Genomic DNA, 27,530 nt, shown 5'->3' on the forward strand with positions numbered 1-27,530 from the left:
CCTTCACTGACACTGCTTAAAAGAAGCTGGATCACTAATGTGCTTAGATTTGGAACCTCCCTCCCCCAACCTCTGAATCCAGTTTCAAAAACTCTCAGGTCTTGAATTAAATAAAGTTTATAGAAATTAACAGCATCTTTATCATGTTCTATTAACTTCTATGTGCTATTAAAATTTCAGCTTGAAAAGGTGGAAAAATTCAAGTTTTTAAATTTCTTCTAAAGACACCAAAATATGGTGTTTATCACCATATTTATCAGCATCTCTTCAACATAAGAACTTCTAATCTATGAGTATTTACTGGCAATTTCCACAAAACATAAATGCATTATCCCTCATTTGAAAAAGTATTTACTCTAGTTTGTGTATTACCTGTCTCCTGATGCTGCTCCTCTATGAAAAAAGGAATCAGTGTGGATATGCATATGTGTGTTTTGATTTTTTTGTTGGTTTTGTTCTGTGTTGGGTTTGGGGCGGGGGGGGGGGGTGTGGGGTTGAGTGTGTATTGGGTTTTTTTGTTGCCTTTTTTTTTTTTTTTTTTTTTTACTTTGAGGAGGGATGGACAGGAGCAGAGCAGGCATATGAATGAGAGCATTTCCAATTACAGGGAATGAGCACAAAGCCAGGAATCTAAGCAGATGCTCAAGCCAGATATATGCCCAAACCATTGTAACAACTAATATGAAATGTGTCTTTTAATGTAAACATAGAGGCATTTTATCAATATAGAGAGGCTGAGGTTTTAAACTTGGATTTGTATGCATACAAAGTAGCCAACAAAATAAGTACTTTCAGGTTACAATACTGAACTGGATAGTGCAGTAAGATGTTTAAAGCACAATGTCGGTAGGATATGAAGTATAAAAGGCAGGAAATTACTGAAACAATAGAAAAATATTAACTACACCCTCCTTTCCATCATGCTCCGTAAACTGTTCCTTTAAATGTAACCAGCTCTGCAAATTAACCTTCCCTCTCCCCAAGAAAGCTGATCAAGCTGTCAACCACGAAGTTCAAGATCCAAAACACTTAAAGGTTGATGAAATTGCATTTTGTTACAAATACAATGACGTACATGAAGAAATACCGTACCTGTCCAGGTTTAGATGCTGATCTAGCCATAAAACTCACAAAAGTTCTCTTCTCAATTAATGCACCATACCTCTAAAGAAAAAGAATAATTAATGTAGCAGTCATCAGTATGTTAGTGATAAACAAAATTACTAAGGTGAAAATTTCCAACTACAGATGTTTAAAATAATATACGAATATTACCTATATAGAAGGTAAATAACTGACCATTAGTTTGAAACACAAACAAAAAAACCCAAACAACAAACCAACCACTGAACATAGGAAGCAAGTTCATTTCACACGCCATTTTGGTAAACATTGTTTTTAAAATGGTAGGTATAAAGTTTGTTTAAAACAAAAGGGGAAAGAATTAAACTAATACTTCCACATACCACAAAAATGAGGTTTAGGACTGCAAAGAATGAAAAAGAGAAACACTATTCCTCTCCAATTATACTGCCAAGCATTCACAAGTGAGCTAGGGATCATAAGGTTAATTATACATTTAATAAGGTGTCAGGGAGATAACTGCTCGTTTCTTTATAAAAATTAAAATGTACAAAGCAAGTTCTCTTTAAAGTATAATTACCTACACTTATGCATACAAAGGACTGATTTCAATCTCTCTATTTTAAAAAAGGCTTTCATTGCAACAGACAGTGTTTGAGAGAGAGAGAGAAGTTGAACTTTTCTAAGTTTGAGACAGACCAGATAAAAATCAAAAATCTATCTTACTTTAGAAACAAGGGCAAAATAAAATGAACAAGACAATATTTTAGGGTATGTTCCTCAAAGGTGTCAGTCTTAAAATTCTTACAAAGCACACTGCTTTTTACCAGCTCTAAGATATTTAATCAGTACCAGAATGCACAGGAAGAAGAGAATATTGTGCATATAAAAATAGAGATACCACGGATTTACTACATTCAATAACAAGAAATTTTGGGTTATGACACTATGAATTTATTGTATGTGTAATATGGTTTGACAAGCTCTTTAAGGCCCAGGTGAAAAGGTGTGAGGCCTCATTCCATCAGTCAAACGGAGACAAAAATGTACCCATAGTGTTTGGACAAAGAAACTGCTTTACAGTGATAAACAGAGGCAAAATATTCATGGGAGAAACTTGCAACATTTTATTACTGATTCTAGTCATTCTCACCTACTGTCAGTAAGTGCTCTGAGAGGAAAGACACCGTCTAGTTGGAGACATGTTTTCTACAGCCCCCTTTCATGCTAAAATATCAAACTACTTTTGACCTTCATCAGTCAAAGCATTCTCCCTCCACCATACAAAAGAAACTGTAGCTGTTTCTTGAACTTTTAAACAGACTTTTAGATGTATTGTTGAAAGCGAGGATTCTCCACGTGTATACTAATATTTCAGATTATTACAAGTGAAACAATTCATTTGGATTGTGGCTTACTTTTCAAGAAAGTAACAAACAATGGACAGTGATTATTATTATCTTCTAGTTACCTATCAGTAGAATACTTGTTCCACAATAGAAGTCAAGAACATTTAACACAACTGAAAGTTTTTCCTGCACCATATAAACCCCAAATTTTCTCATAATACACAGAATTTTCGACTCATGCTTATCTGTGAATGTCCAGTTAACATGAAATATTTTGCCATTCTCCCTAAAAATACAGTGTATACAACTATCTCAAGTATGCTACAGAGCCATGAATTTAATTCCAACAGTTGGATGCTGTTGTAGCACGTTTTAGGAATACACAAAAGGAAATTATTCCATGTTTTGAAAAATTTTAAGAACATGCCGATTTTACTTAAAATTGAACTCCCTATCGTCACAAAAGCAGGAAATTGTAACCAATTTTCATTCACTCTTTCAATTTCACTCATTTCAACCAAAGAGCAATCAAAAAATCAGGAAGAGTAAAATAACTTTATTTATTTTGCATTTTGGTGTTTCATGCTATATAGCAACAGGGTTCTGTATCAAAATTATAGTTTCCTTTTAATTTAATACTCAGATGACCAGTTAGGCAAAGCAATAAACCAAGTAATATCCTAGAGCAAGGACTATACAAATAATCCTCCTCACACTGTAGCAGAAATAACTGAACACATTTGTTGGTATGTATTCTTCTTGGAAGATCACAAAACATCCAATGGATGAAGCACAGCTTTTTCTTTCTAACAGCTTAAAATACTTAGGAACTGGTAAATTAGTAGCATGTACTACCAGGAGATGGGATGAGGCAGGAGCCTATGCACACATGAACAAATTGCGGATTTGGGCATGCCTGCTGGACTGTCACCTGCCTGGATGAGCCTCCCTGATGGAGCCTGTCTGTGCACACTGCCAGCAGCAGCTCCCGTCACCCACAGGTCATCCCACCTCTGGCTCGACTTTGTCCTTAGGTCTGTACAAATGGCATGAATGCAGCTGTTTCATTCCTTGAAGATCACTAACTCAGTTGAGACTGTGCACCAGAGGACCAGCATTTGTCTTTTAAAGCATGTAACACTCAAGTAAACAGGAAGCAAATTCAGCTCTTAATAAACCTTTAATACAGCATACCCAATATTATAGCAACCAAGTGAAATAAGGTCCATGAAAAGCAAACATTGCCTGCCTTTGGTTTGCAAACCAGACAGCTGTAAGGTATTATGTTTACAGCATTTAAGAAATTATGTGAAAAGTTGCAAGGAAATGGTTTGCAAGAAGCAAGTGCTGTCTAGCAGAAAACTTACAAAAATATTTGCTTTGTATAGAATTTCAAGCAATATACAAGTCTTCCTTTATTTCCTTCAGGTTGTTAGAAGGCAAAAAACCTTCTGACTCTGGCACCCACTACTACTATTGGTATGAGATTACTAGTTCATGGTTTGCAATAGTCTAAACTGTGTTACTGCTACTCACACTGTAATTCAAAAGCCTACTACTACTAGCCTATGCTATACAACACCTCTTTTTGACAATTTCTCAGTTAACCTTTGAAGAGCTCTAAGCATTTCTGTACCTCTCTTGTTGTGTCATTACCTGTATCAGCGATCTGGCATCATCCACTCTGTCTGCACTGACATATTGAAGGAAAAGATCTGTGACAGGTCTGTAAATTCCAAACTGACTGGCCAGTCGTTCTGCCATCACACCAACTGCAAATGATGGGTACATAAGGAAAATCTTTGATTGAAAAGCCACTTTTGTAAACTTCACAGGCATGATTTATGCTGACTGAGCAGGTTTTACATGTAATAGCTCTTTCATAACACCTCTGTCTAGTCAGAATATTTAAATATCATTGCAATTAACTTACATGTTTCCAAAGCTTGTTCTAATCCTTCCTCAGACACCTTTCTTAACAAATAGGAAATACTTTTGACAGCTTGATCAGGATTCTGTGCACCAGCGATAAGCAAAGGCTCAAGGTATTCCACAGCAGCAGCAAGGTCATTGCTAGGAAAAGAGATTGAACTGGCTTAGTTTCTGAAATCAAGATTTCCAAACCTAGAGAGGCGATTATATTAAAGTTTTTGTTTTCTACATTAAGATTATATTCCCCAGGAATGGTTGAGTGCCTATGACTTCATTCCGATATTGTAAAAGTAAAACCACTTATGACTGGACAAATAAATTAACCTAGAAATAAAAAATTTCAAATGACCTTTGACCTGTACAAAGCCTAAATAATTTTGACGTTTTTTCCTCATTAAGGACAAACAGTTCTGTTAGCTGCTTTAGGAAAATGTGTTCTGCAAATCTACAAGGCAAAATCAAAAGTGCTAACAGAAGGTATCTGAATAATTAATGCATACAACTCGAGTATTTTTTTTAATGCTATTCAATTAATTATTTACCCCATTTTTCCCACGCCCACCTTTTCTGGATGCAAAAGACAACACTAAATGTCATTTGGTCAGTACCTTTGTCTAAACATTTCTAATCTTATGGCTTAAGTACAGCAAATGCAAATAACACAGGAAGTATTCACCAAAGTGTAAATTCTACTTATGGCATTCAAAAAAGTTCAAATGGCAACATCTCTTATCAGTCCACTCTAAAAACTAATTTAATTGAAAAAGAAATCTGAACATGATGAATGCTTTTAGGTGAAGCAGAAATGCACCACGCTTGAAAGCTATGAAAAATGCTTTGAAAACTATTATCAGAAACATGAATCTACCAATAAATGAACAGGTATCAAAAATATCTGTAAGAATCTGTTTTTCACAGTTCTCAAGGTACAGCTTGCAAGATGTTTAAGAATATATAAGGTGCATACTATTTACGCTGCTGCTAAGTCTTTTCACACATCCAAGCTAGTTTTGGTATGGGAAAAGTCAATGCTGCTTAAAAAACACTGGTGCCTGCATACAGCAATTTAATTGTTTATTTATTCTTGTCACCAATCTACATTTTAAGAATGTAGCATGTCATTGTAAGAATGTAGCATGTCGTTGTAACACTTATGACATGGAAACATAGGAAAATATGGAGCTTATAGGACAAGTCCTGAAATTTCTGTTTGGGCTGTTTCATTTAGGCAAAAGTCAATGCACTAGAACTTGTGCCAAGGACCACTCAGATCTGTGCATTTACAAGATCAGTCCTTTACAGACAGATTGTTTTTCAGTGGCTGAAAATACAGCGAGCTCACTACTGAAACTGGCCTGCATGGTTCCCCTTCAATTCAAGTCCTCTTGCTGTTCCAAACACTTCAGTGACTGTTCACTCTGGCCTGAGGTGATCAGGTACCTGTGACGTACTACACAGCTCTACAGCTTTCCTGCAGAGTTAGACACAGGCGCTCCGCCTGATCAAACCGATTTGAAAATAAAATAATAGAATACGTAGGATTGCTGAAGACTGGTTCCAGCAAAGCACATTGAGAAGTTCATGGTATGCCCTTTCTCTCAGAAGTGCTTCCCCCATGCAGTTTTATACAAAGGATAAACTAGCACAGTAACAATGTATCAACTGAAACAACAATGTTAGGTAGAACATGATACTGAATTAAACAGCTGAATACTCAGTGCAGGGATAATTATCATGATCAAAACTGTGGCGCAAAACAGCACAGCAGCCAACTTTTCTGTAATTCTGACCGCAAAGAAATATAAAACCACTCCACAGATATATGTCTGGCTTTCACATTTTGAGGGTAAACACAGTAGTATTTTGTCATTTCAACTACTGGAACAGGCAGCAGATTTTTGTTTCCAAACAAGTATTATATGCATAATCTGTGGGTGCTAAGTTCAAAGATTTTTTTTACATTTATATTGATGAAGTAATTAAATTTTACATTCAGATTTCACAGGGCTCTTGAACTAACATGAAGGAGAACGCTTTACATGAGGTGCAATACATCAGAACAAAGGTATCAAAGCTAAATTACACCACCAGAAAAGACCTTATGCTCTCCCAAATGCTTCATAGCTATCCCTGCATTTCACTAAATGATTTTCAACCCCAAATGTGTTTGGGAAACAATACCATAACAGAACTGCCCTGCACACTCCTCAACTTGACCAGAGTTTTAATCTAGGACACTGTAAGACTGGAAACAGAATGAAAAGGATAATGCAAGTGATTTCCCACCACTCTGCATAAAATAATTGCATGTAACAGTCCCAGAAATACTTACTTCTTAGTATGAGCCAATGCAATAGCATTAGCAAGTAGTGTGGTAGATACATTGACTGATTTTGGGATGTCTTCCCACATGTTTTTAAGCACTTGTAGGTTCTTTAGATCTCCTTTTTCTGCCAGAGCCTGAGTGAGTGCAATAACTGCTCGTCTAGCAGGCAACAAGCCACTGTCAAGCATCCCTTTTAAAACAGCCATGGCATCTAACGATGGTAAAGAAACAAGAGAAGAGGAAATCAGATTTTAGTTCAGAAGGCAACCATGCTGCTGGTATCATCAACCCTACCCTTTTAAAAATATGTTCAGAAAATAATTCTCTTGCTGAACTTAAGCCCCAAAATTGCTATAACAAATTATAACTTGAATACATACATATACAAAAACTTTCAACAGTAATTCAGCTTAAAATGCTTTTAATATTTGCTCAGTAAAAGTATTAAGATACTTAACATTTAATTAATTCATTTTAGTATCCAGCTCAAAGAAAGCAGCTGTCATAAATGTCCTCACTTGACCTTCAAGTCACGACCTTTTAATCTTATTTTTCTCCAACTATTACCAATTTTCTTTGCTAAAATACAAAAATGTTGCACGTTTCAGAATAAATATAGTTTTAAAACGTCATTTACTATTGCAACTGCTGAAGTCTAGTAATCAGATCTGTCTTTTCAAGTGTGCACCAAACTCTTTAATTTTTCAATAAAAGCATGGAACACAAGTCTCCACAGGAGAACAAACTCAAAACTGGACACTTACCTCAAGAACTCCTAAAATTATAGGAATTACCTATGTTAAAAACATACATGCATACAACAAATCTCCTGTCTGTCACAAATTCCCCAAACCCACTGCAGATTAAGTCACCCTCATTGCCCTAACCAGAATTCTTGTCAATTTATGTTATACAAGAGCAGACACACGCAGAAAGACATGCCCCTCTGGTAAAAATCTCTTACTCCTTATCAGCACAGGCAGGATTAATCACAGATAATAATTATAATACCAAGGGATAACACTTCTAACATAATATACACCCACTTGAACTCCACAGCATTAACATTCCAATTCAATATGCAAGTACTGCAGAAATCAAATATTACCTTTTATAAGACACGAAGAAAAAACATCCTTCCTGTATGCCTAACCTTCCTTCACAGCAAATTTTCTTTCTGCACCCCTCACCCTTCCACCCCCCCTTTTAGTGAAAAAAGGAGCAACACATCAGAGGCAAGATTCCTGAAAATTAAAAAGCAAACTTAAAACACATGCTAAGTTCAAGTTCTCTCCTTATTACTTAGTGTGGACCTCCCTTTAGCATGGAGCATGACCAGCCCTCTCAAGAATGAGGACAGAGAAATACCTGACAGTTGCATGAGTGCAGCAAAACTGCAAGAAGTTATGTGCTAGCAGCATACTGCATAATTCCATTGGTATCTTTTTTCTTTATGCACTCATTACTACTAATCTGAATTCAGAATTTAATCCCTTGATTTTTCAGTAAAAGCAGATAACTGTGCTTATGAAAACCAACCACTTGTCTTTTAATTCCTATAAAAGCTCCGCAAATTCCCTACCGTGACACTCAAGTTCTGACTTTTAAAAGTAACCTGGGTTTTACAGAGTTCTTGCTTCAAGACGTTAGAGCTCTTACGAGTATACTTAGGGACCTACACAAACACTTTTAACCATACCACATTACACAGCAAAGATGGATGGCAAACTATATGAGGAGGTAATAAAGCAAGCAAGTTTTATGTAAGTGAAAGCCATCACACGATGTAGGTCAAACGGAGCTCACCAACAAAAGGTTACGAAAAGACTGTGCCCAAAAAATTTTTGGGTAATCTATGAGCCTCAGAAAATGGCCGCTATGGTTGAAAAATTTAGTAGCTTGCATTTTCAAGGCTTCACTTACAAAAAGAGAAGTGGTATCTTGCAAATTAAAATAGAAGCAAGGATCAAGTCTGACTATTCATTTAAATTACCAAAGTAAAGCTTGTTTAATGCACAAGATAAAGAAAATATAATTTTCTAAAGCAATATAATTCCACAGTCTTCTTAAGAAACTTTGTACTGTGCAAAAAGAAATATTTTTAGGGTACAGCAAGGGAGAAGGTTGATGTGGCAGAGAATTTAGTATGCTAGCTAAAAAGAAATTATGTAGTTGGCCCAAGAGATTGGCAGAATATAGTGACATCAGTGATGTTCTGAAAAAAGGGAGATTTTTACTGGGTAATACATAGGAAGAACTGGCAAAACTTCACACTGGAGAAGAAAAAGCAGAAAATGTATTAGAATAAAATCAGACAGGGAAGTCAAGCAAAGGCCTTGAAAGCTGCAAAAACTTAAGATTTGCCAAGAGCAAGAGAAGCAATTGCATTCACCACAAACACTTCAGTCAGTCAACGGCACCTGGCAGTGATGTCAGGCTGGAGACTGAATGGGGAAAGAATGTGAAAGAAGAGAAGTTTATCAGCTGCAGGGAAGCGCACAGGTGAGAAGATGTGTTAATGTAGCTGGTGTTACATGGGTATGGGCTACTACAGCTACACATAATAGAATGGAATAAAATTAACTGCTGGCAGAAATCATAAATGGATTTTCTGGTATGCCTTCTGATATGAAAGTAAAACAATTCAGTGTAATACATTTTCTTCGTATGCAGCTGCTTCAATGCTTAAAGGTACTGACAAAAATACATGTCAACACTGTACTTACGCTTGCACAGGGAAAAAAGACACAGCACTGCATGTAAAACTACGCGCTTGCAGAATTTTCATCTCTTGTAAGAGTTCCACAGCACAACTAAATAACTAAAATCTAATGCTGTGGAGCTGAACTCCAGGCTGCAAAACAACCAGTGCCGAGAACTGAAATAACACAACTATGAACTTTATCCACCATCTTGCTGGGTGCCCTTACATACTCTTCAGCCACCATTTTCTTTTCTACCATCACTGTTACATTTAAAAGAAACCCAAACTGAATATTTTGTTACTGTTGGTATTGAGAACTATTAAAAAGTATTTGATTAAGTTTTTAAATCAATATTATAATCATTTAGTGCACAATCATGCACATTTAACAGTCAATTTAACTCATCTGGTATCTCACACAACCAACACAATATGCAAGAAACAACTGCTGGGAATTGTTTCAGATGCTCTAAAGTATGTTAATTTCCAAAGCAAAATGACTTGTGCTGTGAATTTTAACGCACTTGAAAGCCTGTACTTTCTCTCTTTCTGGAGCACAAATTTTGCATGTCTGAAGAGCTGTGATTCATCTTAAGAAAACCCATCTTGTGTTAAATGGAATGGAAACTGGACTAAGTGGTCAAATGACAAGTACATTCATATTCAAGCTGTATTATAAATGCATGTACAGTAATTTACGTCTCTCAGCTACCACAAAAGGCTCTTGATAAGCAGGTAATTTGCTAAATGGACTCCTTTATCCAAGTATTCGAAGGGCGTTACAAGAAAAATCTGCAGAGGCATTAATGTGACGTAAAGGTCAAGCATTGTGACATACCTTTCAAATAATCCCGCCTAACTTGCGATATGATGAGGAGGCTGCTGGCAGCACTGTTCAGTGTGAAGCCCTTGATGTGGGTCTCAGCACTAAAAGAAGCAGACATTTAGAAAGGAATTACTGACATGCTTCTGATACGATAATAAATGGTTGAGCACCAAGGTGAAATTATAAAAACTACTGTTCGTATGTTAAAAATATTGCTGCAAAATATCGACCTGGAGACAGCTTTTGTGTTATCCTGTCAATGGTTATAGAAGGATAATTTTTTTTTGCATTCTGACAGATGACAAAGTTGGAAGTGAGCAACAAAAGAAACAAAGTACAAGATTTTTTTTAAACAATCGGTTCAGATTCTTGAATGCTGACATATTAGATGACTAAAATAACTGCATGCCCTGCATTGTTCTGTTGTATCCTAAGCTGGATACTTTTTCTTCTTTTTTCAATAGTCACCATAATTATAAAATATAAAACTATTCTTTCAGCAATAAAAATGAAACATTTATTTTCAGCACTGTAGATTTTAAACATAAACTAAAGCATATTATGAACTAACACCATATCATTTGGTTGATTAATTTTCAAATTTCTGTCATCTAGATGTATACAGGTTTTTAAAGTGAACATACTGCATTTGCTGCCTTAGCCATGTTAAAATTGTATTTCGCTTATCAATTCTTTATCTCCTGTAATACAAAACTTAACATATCTATAGCAAAGAGAATCTTTAATAACACTGCTAAAGCTTTTTTAACACTCTGGAAATTAGACAAGAGAGACTAATCAGCCATCGCCTTGATCTTATACTACAAAATGTTCCCGTTCCTAAATGACATAGCCACATTTTTAATATATAAGGATAACTTTACAAATGTTCATTTCTAGATTACAAAATCTCTACACAGAAAAGGGGGGCATTGCCATTTACCATATCAGCAATCAAGATAAACCTCACTGATCATCTTGTGGCAAACAACTGAGCAGCCTACCTACTTGAACTTAGAGGCTGAGCGGATTGGGAGGTAAGCAGGGTCATTGCTAAATTATTCTCCTCAATCCCAAGAAAATCCTTCACATTGCACACAATATGACTATCCTCTCAGTCACTTTCAGCCTCCCAGGCTCACAAATGCAGTCACTGGACTCGGGATTTCTTACTCTCCCAACCAATCCTCTTAATCCCTGCCTAAGCACCTACTGCTCAGTTCTGCCTTTTTTTTTTTTTCTCCTTTGTCCCATCTGTCAAAGCCCTTAAGTCAACAATTCATGCATGAGACTGTAAATTACATATAACAAAGGATTTACTTCTCCAATCTTCCAATCTTTAGTGTGATTAAATAGATGTTAGCTACTATTACAGAACTAATCCATCATTCCAATACTCCTAAATTTCTATTTAAAACTTCTTGGACTGAACACAGTAAATATTCCTCAAAACAGTACTAGAATGTGAAAGCAACTAGACTTGGGTTGACCAACAGATCAGTAACCTTCTGGAGATTGTTTGCGTTGGTTGCCTTTTTTTTTTTTTTTTTAATGCAGAGTAGGACTGCATTTTCCTTTTACCACATCCCTTGCTCACAGAAGTTTCTCAGTTCTGATAACACAAGGGAAATTCTAAAATTATCTGACCTTTTTAAATTAAAAAATCACTTATTTTGTGCCTATATTAGTGTTCATAGTAGGGCGCTCCAAGTATTATTTAAATTTCAAATTTGGCTTCAAGCAGAGTAAAAAGAAAAATATGTTAGCTTATATAAATAAAGGTAGCTTTCCTGTATTTTATGAAAATATTAGGAGTTGCACAAGTTTCAGGCCACTGCACACATTTAGGCTTTGCAGGAGTAATCTATAATATGAGGTTGGAAAAATTGTCAAGCATGCAGAAATGTGTGCGAAACACACAGATTTGCTATTCCTCAGCCATGGGTACACACACAATCACTATTTCAGCGAATAATTTAAAACTTACAGACTTTTGAAAATGCTTAATGTAAGCATCATTTTGCTACTAGAAAAAAAGATACACAGATAAACAACATGAACACTGCCAATATGAAGCATTTTCTGTCTTGGTGCAACAATGAGCTGTTACAGGCTTCTTGGAATGTAATTATCTGGTATTTCTATGCTACAAGATGGAATATGAGAGTTCTGAAAAGCACAAGGGTTATTATGATAGTTGGTTTTGACCAGTGACCAAGAATAGAACATTTTATTAAATCCTATTTTCTTTTTTCCTAAATACCTCAAGATTCAGAGGTTTAGTCCTTTAAAACATCTCCAACCTTTTTAGTATTTAAAATTTTTTGTTCATTTTTTCCCTGCATTTTGAGTTTACATTCTAAAACACTTATGTAAAGAGGGAATTCTGAATCATCGAAATACTAGGAACAAAGTCACCACCTTCTTACTGCTCCTCCAATCTGCAAATTACTGCTGATAACATGCAATACTTTGTCCTTCTTCCTTAAAAGTGGGTTTGAGCCATGGAGCAGGGAAGCAGTCAACGCATGTAAAAATCTTCAGCAAAGTTTCAAACTTCTTCCCGGAAGAATCTTTCAATTCGTCTTTTGATATGTGAATGTTTTATGCAAATGTTTAACAAACTACCTAAATTTTATCAACATTCTTTGTACTCCAAAAACATCTCCTTTCCATCTTTTGTTTACAAAGATTTACCAGTTACTACCATTTCATGGAGCTTAATTTGATAAACTGTTTTAGTTTTTCCCTGATAAAAGCCATATATCCATCAAGCACAAACATTCCTTATCATAAAGCCCAGTTACTGAGAGCTATTTGAAAAAACATTACTTGTTCTTCTGAATGCAGAGCTCAAGTACTTTTTCAATGAAAGACATTTCTACAGCCTAAACACTTTTAAAGAAACCATGAAAATAATAAACCCATGGAAATAGTATAGTCAGGAACTATACTGTTGCCAGACATCAAAAACTAAGGTGATTTTAAAAATTATTAAATTTTTACAGTGTCTATGCATCACAGAAGTTACCTACAGGCACTTTCAAATTCACTGTATTCAGATAACACATTGATGACAACCACTGGTTCTTGTTTTAGCTGAAGAAACTGAAAGACTTAAAATACTTGATTTTTTGTTGTTCTTACCTCTACATTGATGAGTAGTTACACTTCTACTTTGAAGCCTACAACCTGACTAGAATATACATTGCAGGCAATAATTAAAGCAAGTGGGGTACCATACAACTCACTAAAGGTTAATTCAATTCTGGTGATTCTAACGATACTTGACAGCAGGTTGGATTTATTTCAGACGTGTGAGAGTTGGATCTAAGGTTTCTGGTCATCTCCTAGCCACTGGCATCACAGTCAAATGTACCATTTTGCATTTGGCAGGCAGCCAGCTGCCAGGGAGCGTGGGTAGGGCAGGACAGCAGCAGGGATGGGCACTGAGGGGAAGGCTCACGGGCAGTTAAGTGAAGGAATCTTGTCTGTTTGGATGTTGCTCTAAAGAGGAGAAGGCAGACTGCCAGAAGGGTAGACTTTCAGTTCTGATGCCAAATACATTTGTTGATACTGTTAGTTGAAATGAGTTATTAGCAATACATTGTCACTCTAGTACCTTTTTAATATATGGCATATCGCCCTACGAAACACCGGTGTATTTCTTACGATAGCTCCTAATTACCAGTCATGACCTATTTTTCCATTGAAAGATACGGATTTACCTGAAAATGATCCAGAAACTATTTTAAAACATCCTTCCCGAACAATTAAAATCCCCCAAATGCAGAAAAGCCTTACATGTGTTTCACTTCCATGGCTTCTTCAAGACAATCCTGTGTTAACAGTGCATTTATAAGGATGCTGTAAGAATGATGATGAAACTCATTCTTCCCTTGCATATTCAGGAAAATACTGTAGGCCGCTAAGAGTTTAAAAAAAAAAAAAAAAAGACCAAAATGAAATGTCATATTGTGATGATGTTGATCATAGAAGTCACCTATTCATCAAAGAGGTCCATCTTAAACCTATTTATCCTCTGCTTACATCTTTGAGCCCAAAGCTATTGGTCACAGCTTGTTCAAACGTGCTTGTATACAACAATCAATTGACGCATACCTCCACAGAACAAAATGCTTGCTATTACTCTTTTTCTATATGTGGCTGTTGCTTAAATACCAATGCAGCTGGTTAGAAGGGGAAGACTCAGGATTTTTAAAGCAACACCTAATTCTGGGGTATACGGTTACAGTGTCTGGTGCATGATCACAACAGCGTTTAACAAATAATATAGGAGGTGATTCCAATATGGGGAGATCAAATTATTTGGTTACGACAAGATTTATACAAAACATACAATTTACAAATATACAGATATTTAGCAAGTAAACTACACTGCATTTGTTTGACTGATTAACAGTTTTATTTCATGCATTCACAATAACTGTCAGTGTATGAAAAGATGTTACCAAAAAGGGGGAAAAAATGATAAGCACACTTTTCAGTCATTTATTTTTCTGAAACAAGATTATGCATCTATAAACATGCAGCTAAAACTGCCATCCAGGCTGTAACATATGCTAGAAAGCTATGCTATGAACCACAAATGATATTCTACGCCTAAACTGTGACTGCATGTTTCATTTAATGAAACTGAAAAAATAATCCCTTTGCTAATTCAAATCATAGCCACAATAACCTTTAAAACTTTTCAGAAATACTTGGACTATCACTACAAATTTCACAGCTAAGTGGTTTTTTTTTTTTCCTTATACTTTGAAAGTAAAGACGATGACAATTGTTTTGAATCTCACTGTCACATGAAATGTCATACTAACAGCACTTACTACGGTGTGCTGCAGAGGCATTCCCTAAACCAAAACTTTTGGTGCGCCTTTTGGATTGACTCTTAAACTTCTTCAACCAAAAACATAAAAATACATAAAAACCTCCTGAAATGTATGCAAAAATGACTATGCATAGAATTTATTTTTTACACACCAGAAACTCTTACACTGAGTTAATACTTAGAATTAACATTGCTATCCATAATCTACTTTGGATGCTTGCAGCTACGAGCAGAGGTAAATGATAAGAATATCACAGTGAAAATTAAGTCTACTTCTGTGTAGGTGAGTTTCACATATACAAAAGAGACAGACACACACAAGAGAGAAAACAACTGATGCCTGACATTACAGTAGTGATTGCATTGTCACCCAAAAGACCAATGACACAACAACAGGACGATACAGGAAAGATCTTGAAATCCTCCACTATGTTTACTTGAAACTCTAAGGTTAAAGCTTGGCCTATTGCAATGTGCTGAAATCTCTTGCCTGCTCATATACTGTACACCAATATTCATAGAGTATTTAGTGGAAAAGACATTTTCTCTTCCAGTTTTCTAAAATCTGAGGTACCAGTAGACTAGCAATCACATTCAATAACAACCAAACCCCTTTTGCTGATATAATTTATTACTAGTGTAACTAATTATTTACAAAAATAGAGCTGACTGGTGATAGCTTTGTTCTTTCTGCTCATGAAAGCCCCCTTATATTCTATTTTTTAAAGCCAAAACCTCTTTATGTTTGGAGACCCCTACAAAAGCTTTGCTGTCTTCAAAACGCACTAGGATTTCACCCTGTGTTCTAATATTGCTTTCCATTGGTGGGGCACAGAAATGGACCTGGCCACCAGTGGATATGACGTCAAGCACGTTACCATCAATTATTACAGTCCACCAAATATAAAATCTATTTCTACAAGGAAACATAGATTCTTTTTTTGTAATGACTACTCCAATGAAGAACTAAAAATCCTTGTGCGTTTTGTTTTCATGTTCTAGGATGTTTTGTTGTATATGTCAGTACTGACCTCAGAATGATTATCCTGTTCAGATTATTTGCTTAACTATGTTTTGCATCAGTGCTAGTAGCATGTTTGAAGCATACCTAGATGAGACTCAAATCGAGACATAGGCCTGATCAGGTATTATCAGCTTATTACTTCTTCATATGGCATCTAAAATTACTAAAGTATATTAGCATTCAAAAGAGAAAGTTCTTGGTTTCAAAATCATATTGTGTTATACTAGCTATTTCAAGTAGAAAGATTTGTTAGAAAACTGACAATTTGCCAACAAAGTCTCAGTTCTCAAGACAGTCAGATTTGTTTCAGCAATTGCAGCTCTCTGGGCTATGTGTAACATGATCCCCCAGGGGCAAGCTCTCACACCAAGGAATCCAGATAAAAATAAAAATAAGATTTTGCATAAATCAAGCACTTCAAAGAACAGATTTTCACAACAATTCCATGTCAGAGTTAAGTTCATTAAATTAGTTACATAACTAGATTAAGTTAATCTTTTTCCTATCAAAAAGCTGATGTTGACGAAAAGTTGTATTCTGCCCTATTTACATAGATATCAAAATTGCATCATACTGTTATATAAAAGCAACAACTTAGTTTGTATAGTTTAAGACAAAGAGAACGGTTTCCCAACAATTGTCTTTTTTCCCTTAATTCCCAATAGCTCTAGACCACCTCCTCTCAAATACTGCACCTTTAAATAAAAGAATACACAGAAATGATTTACTGATAAATTCACAGTATCAAATGTCATCATAGTCTCTTAGCAGTTAAGTTTTATATTTTTGTTTTTAACTAGTCTCCCTGCAAGGTCCAGGGCATGTTTAGTTTCCTCCTGCTCTCCGGATCATTTATGATATCAAAGGCAAAGGACACTTTTCTAGGAATAATGTTATAAAATGCATTCCATTGATTTTGGCTGGTTTTCAGCTAAAACATTTCTATATTTCTCATTTTCTTTTGATTCCTAAAATTTACCAGTATTAAGAACTTCCTGAAAACATTAACTTTATGACTGACATAATGTACAAGATTCTTAAATTCATACACATAACATGAGATTGCATTCCCTATATACAGAATATCTAGGCTTCACTTCAGGTTTTTAATCATTGCTCCTGCAACTGAATAACTGTACAGGGTCGTTCACTAACAACAGAAGTTAATTGTGTGAATGACTGACAGATTCTTCTTTTAAAAACTCAAATCTTAAAAATCTGTACATCCAACCTGTAAAATACACTGATAACAGAAAAAAATAACCAGGTATCTTTTTCTATTTATGTATTTTCCTCATTCAGCAAAATTATTTTTTTTAATTCTGTTTTCTAATCTGCTTTCAAGTGACATAGCTAATTATTTGCCATACTATAGGCAAAGAAAATCAGGATTTCTGGAATACTCAAATGCCCTGCACCTTAGCAAATGCTAGAAATGGACTGATTTCCTCCTCCCTTTGAATGGTTCACTAATGCCACTTCTGACTCTGTGACCCTGCTTTGGGATGAGATGGATAGGAATGGATTTCCAATGATTTGAACACAGACCAAGCCAAATGACCTGCACTGACGTACACTCCTCCTTCCTATATACCAAAGCAAACACCCATGTATAAGTTAATTCTGTGTTTATCTGAGGCAGGGAAGTTTGCACAGACAAGCTATTACTTTTCCATTGCAGAATGGATCTGAAGTGATCTCTCAATAAGACTGTTTCATCTGTGGGGTGGCACCCACAGGCACAGGGATTTGGAAACAACGAGCTGTGGGGACACATTTTTATCTTTTGTTTATAATATGTGTATTTCTTTCAGGGAGGAACAACAGGAGGAAAAGTTTGTGAATTCACAGGGAAGGAAGGACAACTTCAGATGTTAGCTGTAGAGAAGCTAAAGACACTATGCAACAACACATGGAATCCTCCCTTCAAACAAATGAACAGCCTTGTCACGTCAACAAATAGATGTAGAAAACAGAGTAACAGATAAAAGACAGGTAGGAAGACAACAATGACTATCTCCATAACATAGTCCCATCTCATTTAATCTCAACTATTTAATTTTTTTGCCAAATCTATAGCTTAAATAAGGTACCTGAAGTATACTTTGGAATCATATCTGATCTTTTTTCAACAGCTGGAGCCAAATACAAAATCTCTGAACAACTACTTTTAATAGGTGATTGTCTTCTCATAAACCTCTCCCAGCTATTTCACTTGCTATTAATGTTTCTTCTTACTACACTTCTCATGTCTTACAACATAGAACTTGTGACTGAACAGCTAGATTTTCTGGAAAGCATAAAACTGGTATTTTAGCATCAATCCTGTAAATATAATTTCTACTGTTTAATGGATACATTTTGAAAGTTTAGAATATAGTGTTAACAGCATAAAGTGAACTACAGACTAGCAAAACTTCAGTAATTTTTAAATTGGCAACTTCACTGCAGACTGGCTTTCAAACATGCCTTTAGAAGTCAGCATTTCCAATGACACTTTAAATATTTTAGCACATCCTTCTCTTATCAGCTTCTGAACCATAATATTGCCAGGTAACATTAACATGTACCTTTCCTCCCTAACACATTAGCAAACCAACAAAAAGCAGCACCAAGCACCTGTTACTCTGTAGTTAATCGAAATCTTAAAATTAATGCTGAAGGGGAAAAAAAACTCAGTGATTTTCAGGTTACCTTTTGCATTGTTTTTTCTGCAAAGCATCCTTATTTTTCTTTCTTCCACATTAGAAACACTTAAACTTCGGGTATCTTCGTGTCTAACCTTTAAAACAACCAAACTATTTCAGAAACTATAATATTATCTGTTAATATTTTTCAATAGAAAAAAATATATTCAAATGTGTTGTCAGTTAGTAAATTTAAACTCCAATTACCTTAGGTACCTCAAATGGAACAACCTGACCATTTTTCTCAAGTATATCAGCCAGTAACAGTAGCGTTTTCTCACGAGGAACAACATTTTCTTCTTGAATTTTAGTCCAAACACCTTCAGCCTTCTTCCAGTCACTGTTCTTTTCTGAAATAAGATTCAAATCTTCAGATAAAACACACTTAGAGTACACATACATACATATTGAAAGCTATTCAGAAAAGTTATCTTTGGAAAATAATGTATTAATCATGTACTTCTGCTTCATATTATCATCAACCTGAAAAGTTCAAAAGTTCTAAATTATTACAAAACATTAACACTCTGAGGTAGGATGCCTAAGTTCCACTCTGAAACTCTTGAATTGAAATCCCCTGGTTATGTTGCTACCGTATTAGAGCAACTACATCCCAGAAATTTGCCACTTTCAAGTCGAAGAAGTGTTCTAGACCCTCAGGCTCTCATTTTGCTAATGAAAAAACGCATCTCTGGCAACTGTAAACGGTAAGCTTTCTGAAAGAGAAAACCTTAATAAATTGCTACCAAATTCACAGAATAATTCAACTGTTTTCAACAAGAACAGCAATTTACATACGCATCACTGTATATAACTGTAAATAAATAGAAAGCTGGACTTTGTGAAAGAAAAGTTAATTACTATTTAACTACATACAGCAGGTGGCTTCCTGTGCCTCCTATCATAAGTTACCAGAATAGCATTGCCTTCTGGTTGTAGATACTATTCACAGCTACTTAACCACAACTGCTAGCTGTTATCTGTCCTTCCTGTGGTTTCATTCAGAATCCCAGAAATGAAGAGATGCAAGGCAAGAAGGCAGATGATGGAATGAATCATTTACACTGCAACATCTCAGCCTATTAACAGCACTTTAGCTCTTCAGCTATTCTTCCACTGTTCCACAGTTAAGGAACTTCAGCTGGTCTGTAGCTCAAGCTCCACTGGACTAAATCACAACACAAGGAAAAGCTGGAGCAGCCACCTGGAAGCAGCATGGCAACATTTCTGATCACGGCTGGGACTAGACCGTAGATTTTTTTTTTTTTGTAAGCCTAAAACAGATCTGAAATGATGGCTTAGGTGCACAATGACAACTCTCTACTGTACCTGTGCATGGGGCAGCTTTGACAGATAATATAAAATGTTTGAAAGCCAGTATGTGCATGGTTTTTGTCTTTTACAGTGACAGAAACCCACAAACGTTTTCCACTTCTTTGAATAGACGGAATTGGTTTTGTCTTTTGAAAGAAAACTGAAGATTTTGCATGACAGAATTTGATAAATTGTATCTTCTTAGATTCCCTTCCTAGCAGGCACACTGTCAGCCTTAGTCACTGCCAGAGGTGAACAGGATGAGTGGAGAAATAGGAAGGCTCCCCCCGGTAGAGACAAGCTTGCTCTTCAGGCCTACTTGATTTTTGATGGTGAACCAGTATGTGCAAAGGCAGAACTGGGTAACGCTACAGTGTGGTTCTGAGGCTCTCTGAAGTATGCTGAGGAAATGAAAAGCAACAAGGTTCTCAAGCTGTCTCTGGTCTTTTTTTTTTTTTTGGTGGAAGTACTCATCTCTTCAGCTTGGGGTGAGTGCAGTGGGGAAGAAGGAAGTCTCTTTCATTACCATTATGAAAAAGACAGTTCAAATAGTACTTTATTTAGCATTAAAAGATTACTAGTTCTAGTCAATGAAAAATATACATGGGGAATGGCCTAAAATTACTTAATGCTCAAATGTAATTTTCACATAACCAAACTATCAAATTTCTTTAATGGCTCATTAATACGTATCTATCTACACATTACGAAAGTACACAGCAATCCCTGTAATGCCTTTTTTTTGTCCCAATGTACTATTTAGTGCTCCATAGCCAATCTTCAGACAAGATGTTTTTTCAAGGTAACTCGAACTAGAGTTTCCAAAATTTTTATTATGATACAGTATGGTACACTGAATAACAAAACCAGCAGAGAATGAAAAATACAGGAGGAACGAAAAACACTGCAGATACATCCTACACTAAGCCTGTAGCATAGAAATTAACATTTTAAGAACTGTTCCATTCCTCTAAATGATGCAAAAATTAAGCTGTGGCTGGTGAAGAATTGGCAGATTTTTTTTTTTTTTAAATGCACCTTTCAGAAGCAGACCCAATTACAGGAGACTCCAGCTCTTTATCAGTTATGAAGATACAACAAACAAGCAGTTTTTCTTCTTTAAGCATCTTAAAAACCAAAATGGGGTAAACTTTTAAATTAGCACATAAGACATAGCATGGACTGGAAGACTTGTACTTACATAAATTCTATGGGAGCATTCAGGTCTGCAGGTAAAAAAAAAAAAAAAAAAACCACCAAAAAAATCCTCACCCCAAAATCCCAAACTGTACTCCTCCCTACCCCCCAATGCTTCAGAAACAGTACCCAGGCTAGTTTCATATCAGGGCAAAACTCCCCTCCAATTCAGGGTTATTTCCTATCTCCAACCACAAAAGAAAACCGATTACAACATGAAAGAGACCACAAGCTCACTCACCACACAGCTGAAGCAGGTAATAGTACATCTCATCTCTATCACATTCAAATAGATTTTGAGTTAATTCTACAAAGTGTTCCAAAGCCTCCATCTTTAAAAAGAATGAAGAACATAGTTATAACTCAGCCAAACAATTACTTCTGTATATATGTGCACTTACATGCTCTGTGCATTCAGCTAAAAGAATATTTCTGTTAAGAGTATACACCAGGATTTACACAGAGCAGTAGGTTCACCTCATCAGCCTGTCGCATGTCCTTTCAAAAACATAAAAATCAAGCAATGAAATATTTCAAACCAATTTTTCTTGGAATATAATGACAGTTACATAGGAGACATCATACAAGCCACATACCTTATTATTTGATATACACTTTTTTGCAAACCACTGCAGCCTTGCAGAGTGTGCTCTCAAGCCAGGAGTCTGTAAAATATTTCCACAACAACACACACATTACTTCACACAGAACATTACATGAGGAAAAGTAAACATAGTACATGTATTCATAATAAAAGTTCATAGTTTTTGAAATTTGAATGAGACTACAAGCTCACAAATAATCAGGTTAGGTTGCCTTTATGAGAGAATTGAAAATTGCAATAATTTTGTTCAAGACGTTTTCCTTTTTGGTTGAACACTGCCAAGAGAATTAATTTAAAATACACTTCAGATGAACAGAAATGTTAAATAATTTTTATCACCACTGTAACAGAGTATTATTGTTATTACCCACAGTAATCCTTTGTATTACTCATAGCAAAAAATTACACCAAATGTTTCCAAACTGTCTTCACAATGAAATGTTCCTATTCAACACCACTGCAATGTCTTAGCAAGTAGAAAACCATGCCTGTGAACCTCAACATCACCATTTGGTACCCCTCCTATGCTAACATTAGCCATTTTCTTACAACTATTAACACTCAAAAACAATAGTGTTTTATATGTTGACTTCTCTTGCTACTGCTCAGTAAGAAAAATATGAATTTACAGAGCAGTAACTGTCAAAACTGAAACGCACTGCCAATGCAGACGCCAGGTATACAAACCCTAAGGCAATTCCTACCCCAGAAGAGAGAAAAAGCTTACTCTTAAGCATGTGTACATGGAGGAATTGATGCACAATAGTCAATATGCCATAGTTATTAATTTTCCCGGGTTTGAATGCTTTTGATTACTTATTCCTTTGTTGTTCCAAGCAGGCTACAACCTGCAGAATACACATCCTCAAAAAGATATCAATCTTTGGGAATAGACTGTATAGACTACCACACTGCCTTCTCAGCACCGCATACCACAATCAAAGTATGGGTTTCTCCACTTGAATAAATTCTTAAACATAAGAACATGTTACAGGCTTGCTAGTACTTAAGTCTGACATATCTCAAAAAATGATTAAAAAAAGAAAGCCTGTGTGCAAAGCATCTGTCATTTTCACCTCCTACCCTTCCTTCTCACAGAGTACTTGGATTTACTTTGTTTATACTCTCTTGTTTTAGCACAGGGATCATTTACAGAGAGGATTCTGCTTTCATTGCAGGTGTCCAGATTCACATTAAAATACCTCAAAGTGATTCCGAGGAAATGTCTGTTCATTCTTACAGAAAAACATGTTTTGACTCTTGAAGGCTTTTAGCTGTTAATATTATAAGAAGTCTACTGTGTAAACGTGAAGTACAACTTCAAGAATTTGAACACTACTTTGCATAAAAGAGGCAGTCTGAACAAAAAGCAGTGAGAAATACTGAGTCTCAGCTCCAAAACAGTGGAAACAATTACCATTGAAAATGTCCATTTACCTTCTGTCTTTTTAACACTGATTATTTTCTTTTCCCACATTATCCAAGCACAGAATTATCACCATTACATCTTTCTGAAATAATTCAGCATACACTAGAAAACCAGCATGCAAAACTTCAGTCAAAACTGTTAAAATTTACTAAATACATAAGAAACAGTGTTCTGCAGAGTAAATGTTAGGCCATATAATCCTACCAATCATCCAAACCATTTTACGCAATCATTGTAAGGTTTTCAAAAAATAGGGCCTTAACCCCACAGCTCTTCAACATGGAGCATCTTCTCTATGTATTTAACTGTATTATAAAAACAGTCTCAACCTAAAAGGTTACAGAAAAATAGTGGCTTCTCAACCATTCAAAAGTGGTATATGTAAACACAGGTTTGCTTTCCAGGTACTTGCTTTTTTTCATTAGTTTTTCTTTTTTCTTTCTTTTTTTTTTTTTTTTTTTAAAAAAGAAGTTATTTATGTTTATAGGTACCTGTTCAGTGCTTTTTTTAAGAGCTACCAAGCAGTTTCACATAAAATATGCCGAAAACTAAGTCAAGAATTAAGATCTTACACAACAGGCTCTTGAAAATGAAAAAGAAAAAAGTATGTTGCCTGCATTTGTAGCTAATCCTCTTTAGGAAATGGTAAAATTCAAATGCTGAATTCACTTACAACTTCCAATATCATTGTTGATCCGAATGCCAATGAACTCAACAGCTCCAAAGCTACAAACTTTTTATAGTAAATCCTTTCCTGTTCAGAAATGATTGATGTGTCTGTCACTACAAGGACAGCTGAGTTATACAACAGATATCCTTGTGTTTCATTTTGAAATTGAGAAGTGTTTTCACATACTGCAGGTCTCAATCATCAAAAGAACATCTAGGTCAGATTAACTAAATCTCCAGGGCTTGCCTGATAGTCCATATTTGTAGCTTATCCCTTACCATCTTAGGGAATTTTAAACATTGCATTAGCAGGAAGCAGACTTTCTACAACACAGCAGACTAAAATACAGAATAAAAACCTGCAACGAATAAAATTTAAAAAACTGTTATTCTAATTACTCTTCCAAATTCCAATTTACAATTTTGATCTTGCTTGCTTCAATAGACACACAAAAATCATTATTGAGTCTTAAGTGTTTTGTTGTTTCTGGTTTTTTTGTGTGGTTGGTTGTGACTTTTTTGGTTGGTTTTGGTTGTTGTTTCTTTTTTTCATTTCTAAAGACAATCACTCCTTTAAAGAATGAAGCAACCATTGAAAGTCTCAAGCAATTCATGCAGCATATAAACTAAACACGGAGATCTTCTGGCTTTTACATTCCCTTGGAATACAAAAGCAATGCTGTAACAAACCCAAAGGTTCATGTAGCTTGTTAACCTCTCCCTAATAGTGCCTACAGGAGAATATAATATTACAGAAACCCCAGAAATATTTCCCCCTGTAATGCTCTGTGACTCTCCAACTACTAGAGGTTCAGTGGGTCACAGTTTCTAGCAAGTGGTTTCTCTTCCATGAGCTTTTCCGGTTACCCTGGGAATCCCTTAAGATTTAGCATTCTTAAGATCTTTTGGCAAAGGGTTGCCTCAGCTACCTTCTGCACAACCAAAATACTACCATTTTTTGTTTGTTTCCAGCCTAGCTTCTACTGGCTTCGTTTGATTTTGTACTGGAAGACAATGCACAAGTGATTTTTCTTCAGCATCTCTATTTCACATTAATTTCATGAGTGGTACATATAATAATTCATTGTTTCTTCTCCAGACTAAGTAGAACACAGCTCCTTAGCTGTGTCTTCTATAGAAACCATTCCATATTTTGAACACCTTTGTTGCTGTCTTTCTGAGGCTCAACTTACAACCCTACACTAATTTACTCATTGATTCTAAACCTTCACACACAGGTAAACTAACCAGAAGGGGAAAAAGTATGCTGCATCTTTAGAAGAACTCTTGCCAAGGAGCACTCAAAAATCACGTGAATGCAGCAATCCTAACATACTGAAAGCATTTGACTTGTTCTCCTCCTTCCTAGAACCAGTCACTTCAGGCAGGTGATTGAAAGGGTCCAGTCACCAGAAAAAATCTTTTCTGTACTGAAGAATTTTATTTGAGCTAATTTCTCCTTATTACAGCTGAGAAAAACACTGTCCGGGAAAATACTGACCTGTCAGATGGGAATCTATTCAAATTTTTTTCCAGATTTTTAGATAACTATAAAAATATTCAAGCTTTTTTTACATTAGTGTTCTGTAACAGCTACTAGACCAATACTCTTTTTTTTACTTCTAAAAATACTTTTATTAGAAGTAATTTACAAAAGACATATGGAAAAAATTTACTTACTTCTCTCTACTTGCCTGAAGCAACCTTTTTCTCTTTAAACACAAAACTTACTTACAGAGAAAAACCACAACATACAGACCAGAAACCTTATGGTATTATTCAAAAAGAAGAGTTTCAGAAAACTAAGAGTTGAGAATGTCCCAAAACACTACCACTTTTGCTACAGCTGGCTTAGAATGCCTAATTATTTGAAAGCAAGCAGAAGTATTCTTCATTTGGTGTATCATGAGAAGATGGATGACTCTTGTTTTAACCTTCCAGCACTGCACTTCCACACACTACTCGTGTAAGCTGGCAAAATAACTTTACATATCCCAGACAATTTGTTCTAGCCTTTCATGGTGTAACTTCACTATGAATAATACGTTAATTCTACCCATTCAAGTTTAACTCTGCCCTCCATACATGTTGTATGTTTTCTTCTAAATTCTATTTTCCTCCCAAAGTTTGTTCTTTGCTGAAGGAAACAGTTCTGTTTTCATCACCAATCCAAACACAGCGGAAAGAAACAGCTAAATTTTATGAACATCATCTGTGCTGCACTTTCTGATGCTGTTTTTTCGACAGGTAGATCCATTCATTCCTCTCTTTGCAGCTGAAAAAGCCAGTAATAATAAGAGACAGCTAACGCTGCTAAAGGAAGAAGAATGTTTCATGATGAGTTACATCAACAGCCACTACAGACTTATGTTACCAGTACCAGAACCAGTTACTGAGATTTAGATGCCAAAGCAATATCTTGCAAGAAAGTGCGTTACTCCTCCAAACAGACAGCCTTGAACAGACAGCTATAAGAACTGATGTATGTCATTTCTAACAGCTCTCTCTAACATAAGCACCAGTGAAAACAGAACATTTGATGGCAAGTTCTTAATTTAAAGACAGATTTTTCCCTGATTCCACAAAAACGTCTACGAAAATCACAAATTCCAGGCAGCTTCAATGAAGCCTGGGTATTTTTGCATGGCAGCTTACTTGAACAAGTTTTTTTACAATATAAACACTGTATGCTATGGTTGAATCTTCCCCTATGTTAAAACTCTTGGCAGAAGTCCTCACTTCTACTAAGCAGTAGGTGTACTACTTAATCAGAAAGTTGAAAAAAATACGCAGATATAAAGTTTCTGTACCTTAGGTAGCCATCCAAGTCTAGTCAATAGATGAGATGAATATAATTCTTCCATTTCTGTTATATTTTTGCCTCTTATTAAATAAGCAATCTGTGTCAAAAAGCATCTTTCTGTTACAATTATATCAGCTATCTAATAAATACATTACTTCTCTAGCTTGGCTTTTCTTTAAGTCATTGTATTACCAGGATGACACTAGAGCTACATCTGTCTATGGCAGGCAATGCAAGTAATACTCCTACAAATTAATTTCCCACCTCAAAAAAAGTTTAGCTCTTCTGGATTTCCAAAAGGGTTTCTTTGGTGATGACATGGAAAGATCCTCATTCACTTTATTTTTTCTACACAAAAGAAAACTTTGTGAACAGCTCATACCCAACATGGGACTTCTCTAAAAAAAAAGAGTAATTGTTTTTGTTCTTTATAAGCAATTTTACCCTAAAATAAACACGACTAAACAGACTCCAACTCCCACAACACTGATTTATTTAATGAGAAGCTCATCTGAAACATCCAAACACTTGCACAACTTTCTGGGCAAGGGACAACTGTATGAAAGCTTGAATACAATTAAATCTGTACCTTCAATATGCGTACTTTTTATGTTTGATAGCAAAGGCAAGTACTCTAATGCAGCAGCAGAGTTTTGCAAATCATTAATTGTTCCGCTGCAAGTTATAACTTCAAACCCTACTCACTGAAGTGTATATGATATTTTATTTGC

General features: G+C 35.6%; 1 protein-coding gene across 2 annotated transcripts in view; it reads right to left on the minus strand.

Moving 5' to 3' along the window:
• LRPPRC (leucine rich pentatricopeptide repeat containing) overlaps positions 1-27,530 on the minus strand; it is a 92,533-nt gene that overhangs the window by 6,485 nt on the left and 58,518 nt on the right. For both annotated transcript variants that reach the window (XM_056357161.1, XM_056357160.1), the window contains exons 26-35: positions 21,891-21,959; positions 21,536-21,626; positions 18,991-19,133; positions 18,791-18,878; positions 14,025-14,148; positions 10,233-10,321; positions 6,697-6,901; positions 4,366-4,505; positions 4,089-4,204; positions 1,093-1,164 (exon numbers count right to left, since the gene is read on the minus strand). In XM_056357161.1, the coding sequence (XP_056213136.1) occupies positions 1,093-1,164; positions 4,089-4,204; positions 4,366-4,505; positions 6,697-6,901; positions 10,233-10,321; positions 14,025-14,148; positions 18,791-18,878; positions 18,991-19,133; positions 21,536-21,626; positions 21,891-21,959 (1,137 nt within the window). The remainder of the gene's footprint in view (positions 1-1,092; positions 1,165-4,088; positions 4,205-4,365; positions 4,506-6,696; positions 6,902-10,232; positions 10,322-14,024; positions 14,149-18,790; positions 18,879-18,990; positions 19,134-21,535; positions 21,627-21,890; positions 21,960-27,530) is intronic.

Source organism: Falco biarmicus, chromosome 12 (assembly GCF_023638135.1).
Source record: "Falco biarmicus isolate bFalBia1 chromosome 12, bFalBia1.pri, whole genome shotgun sequence".
NCBI classification, from domain to species: Eukaryota; Metazoa; Chordata; class Aves; order Falconiformes; family Falconidae; genus Falco; species Falco biarmicus.